Here is a 13,939-nt window from a genome sequence, read left to right as displayed (position 1 = left end):
CAATCCACTCACCTCAGCCTTCCAAAGCACTGGGATTACAGGCTGAGCCACCGAGCCCAGTTTGGAATATTCAATAGGGTTGGTATCAGCTCCTCCTTGTACGTTTTTTAGAATTCTACTGGAAAGCCATCCAGTCCAGGGCTTTTCTTTGTAGGTAGTTTTCATATGACAGGGGTCCTATCTTTTTAAAGGGCTTTTTGAAGCACTGCCACTCTGAGCTTCCCAGCCTCCCGTTGTAGCCTTGTGGACAAACAGCATGTGAGAGGGCAGATGAGAAGATCAGCCTGAGGTGTATCGTGTGGGTTTTTCACACAAGCTCTTCTATCTCCTTCCCTGAAGGATGCTGAAGAGATGACTTCTGGCTTATTGTTATCTGGCCCACCTGCGGATGCTGGGCAACATATGGGAATAAACACGGAACTTGCTGTATGGAATTCCAAGTGATTACGTAATACAGACTGAACCAGGATTCTTCAGGGGAAGTTCAATAAGACTGAAGTAACAAAAATGAACAACAGGAAAATATCAAATATCATCAAGCAACTATAACAAAAAAAGAAGTAAGAACAGAAAAACAACCCTACACACAATGAAATCGTACCAGGCAAACACACTCTAAATCAGATAAAATCTATGATAGACTGGAAGAAACAAAAGCATATAAACACAATGAATAAGGCTTTAGGAGAAATAGAAGGTGAAAATGAGGGAAAATTTAAACACAAAAAAATGAAGAAAGACATAAAAAGGATTTGAGGGAAAAGGTAAATATCAAAGATGACTAAAACCATTCCAACATAAGAGAGGGGACCCCCCAAAAAAACCAGAATTATCTTTTTGTGGGCAGACCCCTTGTAGTACACTCACAATTTGTTCCTCCAGATCCAACAGTCAACCAAAATTTTTACCAGGAAGTTTTGAGAAGGTTGTATAATAATTTATGGAAGAAACATCCTGAGATGTAGCAAACAGATGACTGGTTCTTCCACCATGACAACACACCTGCCCACATCTTAACGGGTGTTGAGCAAAAATGCCATGACCCCCATGCCCCACTCTCCCTATTCAGCCGATCTCACCCCGAGTGACTTTTTAAAATAAATTTCCCGGCCAGGCTTGGTGGCTCAGCCTGTAATCCCAGCGCTTTGGGAGGCTGAGGTGAGTGGATTGCCTGAGCCCGCCGGTTCGCGACCTGCCTGGGCAACTTGGTAAGACCTCATCTCTACAATACTGTAAATCAAAAATTAGACGGGCATGGTGGCGCGTGCCTGTAGTTCCAGCTACCTGGAAGGCTGAGGCGGAAGCATCGCTGGAGCCCAGCAGGTTGAGGCTGCAGTGGCTGGGAGCGGCCACTGCACTCCAGTCTGGGTGACAGAGTGAGATTCCAACTCAAAAATAAAAAATAAAAATAAATTTCCCCAGGTGAAGAAAGTTCTCACAGGGAAGCCTTTTGCTGATGGGGAAGAGGTGAAAAAAATGGCAGAAACACTACAATTTTGATTGTAGTTGTTAATCAAAATCGATGAGTTCAAAACTGTTTTGAGCAGTGGAAAAAGCGCCTTGATAGGTGTATTGTATCAGCAGAAAGGACCTTGAAGGTGACTGGAATTTAATCATGTAAGAATAAGTGCAGGATTTTTAATAAATAAATTTTGTTTTTATTAATAGAAACCCCAAAGAAGAATAATGACGCAAGGAAGCAGCATGAATAGTGGAAAGCTGTAACTGAAGAAGACTGTCCTAAAGTTTTTTTAAAATGGAAATGACTTATTGAAAGAGCATCCCCTGTGCATGAGATTGTGACTGGAACACCCAACACCAGTGCATATTCGAGTAGTGTGTGGGTGTGTGTCTGTGTGTGTGTGTGTGTGTGTGTGTGTGTTTGTGTGTGTGTGTGTTTGTGTGTGTTTGTGTGTGTGTATATAGACAAGGTCTCCTTATATTGCCCAGACTAGTCTTGAATCCCTGGGCTCAAGCAATTTTCTGCCTCAGTCTCCCAAAGTACTGGGTTATAGGCATGAGCTACTGCACCTGGCCCTCAAGAAACATTAAAGGAAAAGAAATACTAGACATCGAGACAAAAAGTGCCTGGCTTATAAAAAGAAATTGATATCACCACCAGATATTTAAGAGCAGTAGACTAATGCCCCCACAAAATGAGTAATATATTTAAGATATTCAAGGGAAAGAATATGTGAGCCACGGATTGTATATCTAGTAAAATTGACATTCAAGTGTAACAGGCATGAAGAGCTGTTGCGAGTATGCAAGAACTCAGGTAACGTTGTCTCCTGTGGTTACCTCCTAAGGCATCTCAAGGGTGGGCTCCAGACACCAACATGACTACAGAAACACCCACACAAGGACTGCCAGCGAGTATCACATGTAGAGCTACTTTGGAAATGAATCTCAAAGATGGTGAGACACAGGAGTCAATATGACCTCTGCTCAGGGGCAGACTGAGAGACTTTGTCTGTACAAACTCAGTGGGAAAATTAAGAAATACTTTGGAGTTACTTGGGAAAAAAATTAAATGAAGGTGCAAAGGGAGAGAGCCTTATATATAATGGCTAGAAGAGCTGACCATGAGATAGAGTACAACCATAAAAATGGGAGGAGAATATGGAAAATTGTTTTCAGTAATAATTGGTGATGCTAGTCTCAGTACTGTAACCATTGCATTCTGAAACAATTGCATGACTCATTAGGATAAAGTAAATGAATAACATAGGATAGTCTAGTTCTATCATCTCCTGTTTTCTTGAGAACAAAGATTCTTGATATAAGATAGTGGAGATGCAGATGTTATTTAGAAGAAGTTAGTCCTAAATTTTCATTGGAAACTGAATGTCAATATGAACGTATAAGGCATGTTAGGTGTGTGTGTGTGTGTGTGTGTGTGTGTGTGTGTGTGTGTGTGTGCGAGCACACACGTGCACATCTGTTCACTATAATCCCCTCACATAATCCATCATTATCTTCTCATGACAATGACTTCCCAGGAATGATGAGTAGCCTTAGGGTCTGAATTGTGATCTTGAAATACCATTTCTCACTTTTTAATGGGGTTATTTGTTTTTTTCCTTTCAGCTCATTTGAGTTCCTTATAGATTCTGGATGTTAGGCCATTGTCAAAAACATAATTTGCAAATATTTTTTACCATTCTGTGGGTTGTCTTCCCACTCTTGATGGTTTCTTTTGCTCTGCAAAAAAATTTCAGTCTAATGAGGTCCCACTTGTCTATCTTAGCTTTATGGCATTCACTTTGGGAAATTTTGTCAAGAATTCCTTGTCTACTCCAATGTGCATAAGGATGTTTTTTACATTTTCTTCTAGGATTTTTTATAGTTTGAGGTTTTAGGTTTAGGTCTTTGATCCATTTAGAGTTGATTTTTGTATATGGTGATAGGCAGGGGTCCAGTTTCATTCTTCTGCATGTGGTCAGTCAGTTTTCCCAGCGCCATTTGTTAAACGTAACCTCTTTTTCCCAGTGCTTATTCTTGGTGACTTTGTCGAAAATGAGTTGACTGAGAGACTGAGTTTTTGCTTTCAGAATCTCTGCCCTGTTCCATTGGTCGATGTGCCTATTCTTGTGTCAATACCAGGCTGTTTTGATTACTATAGCTTTGTAGTAAAGTTTTAAATCTGGAAGTGTGATACCACTGATTTTGTTCCTTTTGCTGAGGATTGGGACAAAGGACATGAATAGACACTTTTCAAGAAGAAGACATACAAGCAACCAACAGACACATGAAAAAATGCTCAGCCTCACTAAGCACCAGAGAAATAACAAATCAAAACCACAATGAGATACCACCTAACTCCAGTAAGGATGACCATCATTAACAAATCAAAAAACAGCAGATGCTGGCACAGGTGCAGAGAAAAGGGAACACTTCTACACTGTTGCTGGAGTGCAAACAAGTTCAACCTCTATGGAAAGCAGTACGGCGATTCCTAAAAGAACTAAAAATTGACTTTCCATATGAACCAGCAATTCCTCTCCTGGAAATATACCCAGAGAAACATAAATCACTCTACAAAAAAGACACCTGCACATACATGTTTATAGCTGCACTACTCACAATAGCAAAAGCATGGAGCCAACCCATTGAAAATGGGTTGGATAAAGAAAACATGGAGCCGGGCTCGGTGGCTCAGCCTGTAATCCCGCGCCTTTGGGAGGCTGAGGTGAGTGGATTGCCTGACACCGGGGGTTCGAGACCCGCCTGGGCAGCGAGACCTCATCTCTATAATAAATCAAAAAATGAGCCGGGCGTGGTAGCACATGCCTGTAATTCTGGTTACTTGGAAGGCTGAGGCGGAAGGATCGCCGGAGCCCAGCAGGTCGAGGCTGCGGTGGCTGGGAGCGGCCACTGCACTCCAGTCTGGGCGACAGAGTGAGACTCCGACTCAAAAAAAAAAAAAAAGAAAAGAAAACATGGTACATATACACAATGGAGTATTACGCAGCCATTAAAAGAACAAAATCATGAAATTCTCAGCAAATTAATGGAGTGGGACACCATCATACTTACGGATTTATCACAGAAACAACTGAATACCACACGTTCTCACTCATAAGTGGGCCCTGAATATTAATCACAATAGCACAAGGGAAGAATCAGCAGTTGGTGGACACTGCCGGGGGGATGGACACATAACAAAACAAAGGGTGCATGGTCCCGACCAGGGGAAGAGGGCCAGTTGGAGGCCCAGACTTTACTTGCATACAGCCTACTCGTGTAGTTAATCCTGACTTGTACCCTACATCTCTATAATAAAATAAACATGTTTTAAAAGAAGAAATGCCATTTCTCATTAAAAGAAACCAGAGCAACTAGAGCATGATTTGAGGGAGGAAATGAGCAAAATGAGGCTGGCCGATCTTGACACACCCAAGAGTTTGGAAGGTGACTAGGACCACTAAAAAGTTTTCAGGAGCCACCCAGAGAGCCACAGATGAAATACCTTTGCATGACAAAGGTTCAGATTTGCAACAAATTGAAAACTATCAAATACATTCATATCCATTTATTCCTAATGAAACAGTTCATCGGTTATCTTCTGAACTGACAGAGAGCCAATTCATTGTCTTGAAAACTGAGTAAATTAAAGGAAAGAATCACATGTTTATCGTGTCTTTCCATCCAACAGCAGCCGAGGGGAGGCACTGACCTGAGGGAGGAAGTCCTCAACCCCATTGCAGCTTAGAGGCTGCTGAGAGGTCAGAAGGCAGAGAGAAAGGGAAAATTCCTGTACCCAATAACCCAGCATCAGCTGTAGCCAAGGGGCTCTGCTCTCTAAGAAGTTGCTCCATTTCCCCCAACAGCTACCATCTCCCGTGAAAAATTCCCAGGGGGACTGCAGGCTTCCATGAGAAGACAGTCGTGGGCTCTCACAGAAACAGCACTCAAGGGCTTTTTTGGTAGCAATTTTCTTAGCAAATTATTGAAAAGGTACTTTTTTTAGCCGGGCTCGGTGGCTCAGCCTGTAATCCCGCGCCTTGGGAGGCTGAGGTGAGTGGATGGCCTGAGACCATGGGTTTGAGACCCGCCTGGGCAACTTGGCGAGACCTCATCTCTACAATAAATCAAAAAATTAGCCGGCATAGTGGTGTATGCCTGTAGTTCCAGTTCCTTGGAAGGCTGAGGCAGAAGGATTACCTGAGCTCAGTAGGTCAAGGTCGCGGTGGTCATGTGTGTGCCACTGTACTCCAGCCTGGGCGACAAGAGTGAGACTCCAACTCAAAAAAAAAAAAAAAAGAAAAAAAAGAAAAGAAAAGATTCCTAAAAACAATCTGAGTCATCTAGAGCTCCTTGGGCTCTGCTGTTTAGGCTACATTGGTCAATGGACTTTTTCTGGTGCTCTTTTGGGGACAGGAGCCTTTGATCCACCTGCCCAGGAGTGGTTTTTCAAGTTGGCCTCTGCTGCCTGACATCCACCTCTTTCTCTCTCCTCTGACTGACCAGAGCTGGTACCCTTGATTGCCCTGGGCTGTGCCCAACACCCCCCAGGCTCTGTTGCCTTCCTTCCATCTGCCAGTTTCCCATCCAGTGGGGACGATTGCGTGCAGCTTGGACATCAAAAGGGGAAAGGAATGCAGCAGATCCCTTAGTGGGCTGAGTCTCAGAAGGAAGTAGTGAGAGGTCTAGTACAGCAGGCTTTGACAGGGAACCTCTAGTCTGGCCTCCTGAAAGCTCAAAGGCTGCGCATCTTCTCGTCCTGCAATACTTGCTCAGATATGCCTAACAAGAATTCTCGAGTGCACAGAAGTGTCTCCCATGAGCCTCAAGTGTTTCACTCATTTCTCTTTTGTTCAGCTGCCCAAATCCCTGCCTGTCCAGCTTCCAGTAACCATAGCTGCCTTCATGGGTGGGGCCTGTCCCTCGAGCTCTGTCAGAATCAGGTGCTTCCACATGGCTTCTTGCTGGTGTGCTGGATTTTTAGCCAGGCCCTTCACACATGCCTGGCATTGACTCAAGCAGGGACCCTTGTGGATGGCAAGGGTACAGGCATGGGACTAAGGTGTGGCTGAAATGAGCTAAATCAGTTAATAAAATCAAATTGCTAGCAAAATAATAATATGAACCAGCTTACTCCATTTTGTTTAAAACTTTCATCTTAGTTACCTGCTTGACTTAAGAATCAATGCCTACGTGTGATTACACTAATGTTCCCATGACCACAGACCCCCAGCTTTGTCTCCTTTGGGCAGGTCATGCTGACCGTTGCCTGCTGACTGTTACAGAACTCCTTAGCCATAAGTTCCATGTGATTGTATGCTTTGTTAACTGAAATGAAATGTTATGCTTTGACATTTTCATAGTTTGTTCTTACATTCTGTTAGGGACCTAACCAAGGTAACTCCATTGTATAATGATTCTTCTTCCTTGTCTCTATGTAACTACCTTAAACTGTATCTTAGTGGCAGAACTCCAGGGACTTTCTGGGCACTGGCTATACCTAGGACATGAAATTAATCAAAGTTCCCTAACCATCGAAGTTCCCGTTTTGGTCGCCAAGTTGTTAGTTAATAGTTGCTATGGTCACTAAGTTGCTATGTAGCCAGTACTGCAAATTTTACCTATAGAAGCTTGTCATAAACTGCACCAATTTGTCAAGAGTTTTCGTTCCTACTCTTGACCTGCATGTTAATAAATTCATAATCAATTAGACTCAGCTTGCTGGCATAGCTTCTTCTCGCTTACTTGGTCATAACACGGCCATGAGATGAGCGTGGGCTCCATTATTACTCTGCACAGCTGAAGGTCAGGGGCCGGCCCTAGCTAACCTTGAACTCTTCTGCTTATTTTTTTTCTTCTCTATTCTCCTGCCTTCCTCCAAACAAAATCTAATCTGTGACATGTGCTACGTCATTTTTCTTTCTTCTGTTCCTTCCCACTGAAGACATTTTCGTGAAGGTTTAGTATTATTGTCTGTTCAGAGGACAGGCAAGCTGGGCTCCGGGTCCACCATACAGGCGTCAGTTCTGGCTCTTCACACCCAGCCACGGGGCATGCCGGGCCCCTGATGTTCAGCCCTGCACTCATGGTGGAGAGACCAGTCATCCACCTCCTTCCTTCCCCTACACACAGAGCGGGTTCTGGAATCCCATCTAGGTGGAGCCATCTGGAGAGGAGAGGATTAGGAACCACCACCCCAAAATGATTTGGAAGCACCATCAAATGTTTTGCTCTTTTGGGGATGCGTAAAGAGATGCCGCTCACTGGGAGTGGGAGAACTTGGTGCCTGGGCGGCGGTGAAGCGTTCTGTTTGGACAGGTGACACGTGAGCTGTCCCTTAGGTAGCTGTGTTTCTCAGGTCCTGGCAGGAAGGAGGTGTCACTCAAGACATGTCTGAGAGAGATTAATCAAGGGGCTGGCTATTAAGGAGGCACCTTCTGTAAACAGGGGAGGTGGGACACCTGGGGCCAGCAGGGCAAAGCAGCCCCCCATCCTGTGTCTGCAGGGATGAGGGGGATTCTGGCTCAAAGAAAGGGACTACCTCCCAGCAGAACCTGGGGTCACATGTAGAGCTCCTTAGCATGGCAGCGGGTGCTGGTGTAGCCGTGCTTCCCGTGTCCTGCTGGGGCTTGCTGGGGCTGCCCACCGAGGAGCCAGAGAGCGAGGGTCCGGAGAGGCAGCCTTGCAGGCTGGCTTCAGACATGTGCCGGCCACAGAACCCTCACAGTCATCAGCACCTGAAGTTCCGGAGAGGGCACTGGACCAGAGATGAGAGCTTGGGGATCAGCAGCGTATGGATGGAGGTGGAGGCCCAGATGGGAACACAGAGGGGAGGGAAGAGGGCTGAGGGCTGTGTGTGCACCCCAGGGTTGAGAGACCAAAAGACCGGGGCCTTGGACGGTGGGGGCAACCGAATGAGCTGGGAACCCCTGAGCCACAAGAATAGTTTCATGGAGTCAAATGCTTTGAAAGGAGCAAGTGTTCTACCGTGGGCCTGACACCATGGAGCCACATGAGCTTAGTTACTCAGGGGGGTGGGCGATCCCAGAGGCCAGGATCAGCAGGGAAGAGGGCCAGAGTGGCTGGGGTGTGAATTCAGATACCTCCAGGGGTCAATCTCCTGATTTCTAGCCACAGGGTATATCTGAGCATATCTGGATTTCAGCCATTCTTTCATCCCATAAACAGATTTTGAGCACCTACTGTATGCCAGATTGTGGTGGGATAAGTAAACTGAAGGTTTAAGCATCTGGATGGAAGCAAAACATCCAAAAACCTCGGTGTTTCCAGAGACCTAGAGATTAGACACCATCCAGACTAACACCTTAGCAGCACAGATGTGTCCCCGTTTGCCAAGAACATCACAAAATGCAAGTGCAGCACTAGACATGTGGGTGGGGACACGGGGGTCCCGGGAGCAGGTGGGAACTGCCTGAGGACACTATAGGGTGTGGCCCCACAGGGCTGTGTGCAAGGGAGACTCCCCACCCTTTCTGGGTCCCTGAGTGGCCTGTTCCTGGATGAGGCACACAGACTTCTGGACCACCCGTGTCCATGACGGCACGTTCCAGGCCAGCCATGTCCCATGCCTCCAGCTCTCCTGTGGCACACTCATGGGTGCACATTCTCACTCTCCACTGATCAGGTTTCATTCCAGTTGTTTTTTGTTTTTGAGTCGGAGTCTCACTCTGTTTCCCGGGCTGGGGCACACTGGCATAACCACAGCTCACCACAGCCTCGACCCTCTGGGCTTAGGTGATCCTCCTGCCTCAGCCTCCTGAGTAGCTGGGAGCTATGCCTGGCTTATTTATTTATTTATTTATTTATTTTATTGTATTTTTTGAGTTGGAGTCTCACTCTGTCTCCCAGACTGGAGTGCAGTGGCCGCTCCCGGCCACCGCAGGCTCGACCTGCTGGGCTCCGGCGATCTTCCGCCTCCGCCTTCCAAGTAGCCGGAATTACAGGCATGCGCTACCACGCCCGGCTGATTTTTGATTTATTGTAGAGATGAGGTCTGGCTGCCCAGGCGTGTCCCGAACCCGCGGGCTCGGGCAGTCCACTCACCTCAGCCTCCCAGAGGCGCGGGATTACAGCCCCCGAGCCCGGCTTGGGCTAATTTATTTTGTGGGGACGAGATCTCTCTTGCCTAGGCTCATCTCGAATCCCTGGCTCAAGTGATCCTCTAGCCCCAGACTCCCAAGGTGCTGGGATGACAAGCGTGATTTCGGCTTTAAATAGACGTCCTAGGGGGAAATTCCCGAAGGCAGGACAGCTCCCCAACTTGAAAGCAAGCGAAAAACCCTCCCAGCACGCACACCCGGGTGTCGGGCCGGCGCCCCAGCGCCCCATAGCCTGGGTCTCGCTGTGTCTTGCAGGTCGGCCGAGCGGAGCGGGAGAAGAACCAGGAGCTGCGGCAGGTGCGCGAGCACGAGCAGCACAAGGCGGCCGTGCTGCTCACGGAGCTCAAGACCAAGCTGCACGAGGAGAAGCTGAAGGAGCTGCAGGCCGTGCGGGAGACGCTGCTGCGGCAGCACGAGGCGGAGCTGCTCAGGGTCATCAAGATCAAGGACAACGAGAACCAGCGGCTGCAGGCGCTGCTCAACGCCCTGCGCGACGGCGGCCCGGACAAGGTCAAGACCGTGCTCCTGTCCGAGGCCAAGGAGGAGGCCAAGAAGGGCTTCGAGGTGGAGAAGGTCAAGATGCAGCAGGAGATCTCGGAGCTCAAGGGCGCCAAGAAGCAGGTGGAGGAGGCGCTGACGCTGGTGATGCAGGCGGACAAGATCAAGGCCGCCGAGATCCGCAGCGTGTACCACCTGCACCAGGAGGAGATCAGCCGCATCAAGAGGGAGTGCGAGCGGGAGATCCGAAGGCTGGTACGTGGGGCGCGGCGTGGGCGGGCGGGCGGCTCTGGCTTCGCCCCCCGGCGGCTGCCCAGCCCCTCACGCCAGCCGGGGCGGTCCTGAGGCCCCCAGGGACCGAGACTGCTGGGGCGGGAGCTGCAGCCCAGAGCCCGCACCGGGCAGCCAGGCCCCCCGGGGAGCGAGAGCTCGCCCGTTGCTCCCTCCGCCCCCTCCGGCTTGGCTTCCTGTGTCCAACTTGGGCTAGGAAGAGAAATCTACAAGTGGGCAGTCCTCACTTTTCCCCCAAGGGTTTGTGAAGAGGCCTCCTCTTCTTGGTGTCCCAGGTAGCACGTGACCTCACGCAGGGCTCAGTGTCTCGATGGCAGGCGTCTCATGCGACTTCACTGGAGGATTCTCAGAGTCTGTTGAGCTCTCTGGATCCAGAGAGGCAAGACCAGGAGGCCCCCAGGCGATGCAATGGCTCCCCAGGCCGCCCTGGGGTTTCCCGGGCTGTGCCCCTCTCTGGGACATCGCCAGTTTTGTAGGTCAGCGTGGCTGGGTGTGGGCACCCTCAGCTCGTGTGTCCTAAGAGCTCCAGAGACCCAGGGTTAGAGTCCATGTACTTACTTAGAGTCCATGTTCTCAGAGCTGGCTTTAAGAAGCTGGAGAGAACATTCCGGGATTATATTGATTGCACCCGATTCTCCTCACGCCTGGGAAAGTGGACTGTCTCTGTGATTTGGGGAAATGGAGCTCTGCGTTGGAGGCGTGTGTCCTCTGCCCATGCGCTGTGCTCATCAGGGCTCAGAACCCCTGGGTGCTTCAACGGGGTCAGCAGTGCCTCCAAGCAGTGTGGTCATTTACCTAGGGCAACCATCCTCCCCTTGCCTCCCGGGCCTCTGGCCTCCAGGCTGTGCCACCATCTGGGACTTCCCAGAGAGGTACAGTAGTTCTCTGGACCAGACAGGGAAAACTAGAAGCTGGGGAGTAAACATGACTTTTCCACAGTGTTCAAATGGGTGCCCCAAACATTCCTAACCTGGGGAACGCCTCCCCTATCCAGAGTGTTCCTGGTTCCCGTACAACCTTCCACTCATTCCTGACCATATATTGACCTGGAGGGGAGGTAGGGGCCACAGGACAGGAGTTGGCGGTAGGAAGCCACCCCTAGCCAAGCTAGAGAGCCTGGAGAGCAAATATCCTGACCTCCCCCTCCTCATCCCTCTGATTCCCATGCCTCCTCTTGGCCAAACCCAATCGGAGACCAGGATGCAGCGCCACAGGGGCACAGGCTTGAGATATGGATCTGGAAGCAAAAATAAAATTTCCCACAGTGTTTGGAAGTCCATTTTTGGTGAAGTGAATATTTACTGTTTGCATCACTATTGCTAAGTGTTCTACTTGTGCTGTGACCCACGATTATAAGCCTTGCTTATACACTTGCTTATTTTCCCTGGTGCTGATTTTTTTATTCCCTTCGTTTTCTAAGTAACCTAAGTCACTGATTCACCTTAAAATTTCCAACAGAAGGGCAAATCTCCTTCTAAATCAGTCACAACCTTTAGAATTCTGTTTACTTTTTTGGAGACATCCTTCTTGGGTTGTCTCCTGCCTCCACCTGGGCTGTTTCCTTCCCAATCCTGCCACCCAGCTGTCACCTGACACCTCCTCCCCTCTCTCCCTTGTCAGACACTCCCATAGCTTCCCCTTGTTCATTTCTATGTCTCGTTTGATGGAATAAGTTCTCTAGGAGTTTCCTGGGAAACAGGACGGGAGATACACCTTGTGAGACCTTGTGTGTATGAAATGTTTGTATTCTAGCCTCACATGTGATGTTTTCACTGGGTATAGAATTGTAGGTTGGGGAACATTCCCATGAGGAATTTGAAGGTGTTTCTGCATTATCCTGCAACATCCTGTGTTGCTGTTAAGAAGCTTGTTAATATTCTGGCTCCTGACACATTTCACCTGGTTCTGTTTCCCTGCACTCCCAGAAGTTACAGGATATTCTCTCTGAGCTCAGAGCATCCCTGAAATGATGGTGAGCCTCTGATGTGAGTATTCACTCATCCGATACACCAGGTGGTCAGGAGCCCATGCTCACTGGTACGCATGACCTTCTGCTGTGGAAAACTTCATTCCAGCCGGGCTCGGTGGCTCAGCCTGTCATCCCGCGCCTTTGGGAGGCTGAGGTGAGTGGATTGCCTGAGCCCACGGGTTCGAGACTCATCTGGGCAGCGAGACCTCATCTCTACAGTAAATCAAAAAATCAGCTGGGTGTGGTAGCACATGCCTGTAATTCCAGCTACTGGAAAGGCTGAGGCGGAAGGATCGCCGGAGCCCAGCAGGTCGAGGCTGCGGTGGCCGGGAGCGGCCACGGCACTCCAGTCTGGGCGACAGAGTGACTCCAACTCAAAAAAAAAAAAAAAAAAAAAGAAAGAAAGAAAACTTCATTCTGTTGTTTTCTAAATCATTCTCTTCACACTCTTCCTTCGAGCACTGCTGTGAATCAGACCATTGACCTAATACTCTGATTTTCTTATTTTTCTCTTCAACTTTGTCTTTCTGTGCTACTTTCAAAAAATGTCCTCAACTTTCTCTTCTAACTTTTCTGTTTAATTTTTTAAAATTTCTACCATCATTCATTTAATTCCAAAAAAGTGTTACAAAAAAAGTTGACACTCTGCTCTCATTTCATAGTTGCAATACCATCTCTTATTTCTCTGAGGATAATAATTTTCACAGGCTATTTTCTAAAAGTTTTCTTCTATTCCTGTCATGTGTCACTTCACAGTTCCTTGGTGCTATGTCTCCCTGATGGTTGCTGTCTTTCATGTTGGGGGACTTCCTGAGTGAATGGGATCTTTCTTCCTTTATGTCCCCAGCAGGATCCCCACATGTGTGACTGGGACTTGCTGCCTGGGGGGCCCTGCTGTAAGGTGAACAGGCAAAACATTGCTACTTTCTTGGGGATTTCTCCTGTTTTATTGTTTCTTAGTCCTTCTCCAAGAAAGAACTCAAGTCAGTGCAATAAGTCAAGAGAAAAAAACCGAAGGCACCAGATGGGAAAGGGAATATTAAGAGCCTTTTCCTGCAGGCAACATGACTCTATATGTAAAACATCCTAAGAAATTCACAAAAGAACACTAGAACTATCAAACAAGTTCAGCAAAGTTTCAAGATACAAGATCAATATACAAAAATCAGTTTTATCATTATGTACTGTATATACTAGTGACAAACAATCCAAAATGAATTTTTAAACATTTCTAACTCATAATGAAATAAAAAAGAATACAATACTTAGAGATTAGTTAACAAAAGAAGTGCAAAATTTGTACACTGAAAACTACAAAATACCACTGAGAGAAACTAACATGGAGTTAAGTAAAAGGAGAGATGTTCCATGCTCATTGATTGGAAAACTCAATAAATTGATATCAAGATGAAACACAATGCCTATCAAAATCCCAACAGGCTTTTTTACGGTCATGGAAAAGCTGATCCTAAAATTTGTATAAAAATGCAATATCCTCCCCTAGACTGTGGGTTATCCTTTTGAATTTTTTTTTTTAAAGCAGGATTTATTGAGAGGACAGAAAAGTTCCCATAGCGGGAGGGAACCTGAAGGG

The 13,939-nt window shown here is 47.5% G+C and overlaps 1 protein-coding gene across 1 annotated transcript in view; it reads left to right on the top strand.

Annotated features, from left to right (window-relative positions):
• JAKMIP3 (Janus kinase and microtubule interacting protein 3) overlaps positions 1–13,939 on the top strand; it is a 105,443-nt gene that overhangs the window by 45,478 nt on the left and 46,026 nt on the right. Inside the window, exon 3 of the mRNA XM_008068439.2 lies at positions 9,843–10,340. Within this exon, the coding sequence (XP_008066630.1) occupies positions 9,843–10,340 (498 nt within the window). The remainder of the gene's footprint in view (positions 1–9,842; positions 10,341–13,939) is intronic.

This window comes from Carlito syrichta, unplaced genomic scaffold, assembly GCF_000164805.1.
Source record: "Carlito syrichta isolate Samal-C Ts95f unplaced genomic scaffold, Tarsius_syrichta-2.0.1 Scaffold310879, whole genome shotgun sequence".
NCBI classification, from domain to species: Eukaryota; Metazoa; Chordata; class Mammalia; order Primates; family Tarsiidae; genus Carlito; species Carlito syrichta.
The sequence above is the reverse complement of the archived record's forward strand: the minus strand, read 5'-3'. Positions and strand labels throughout refer to the sequence as shown.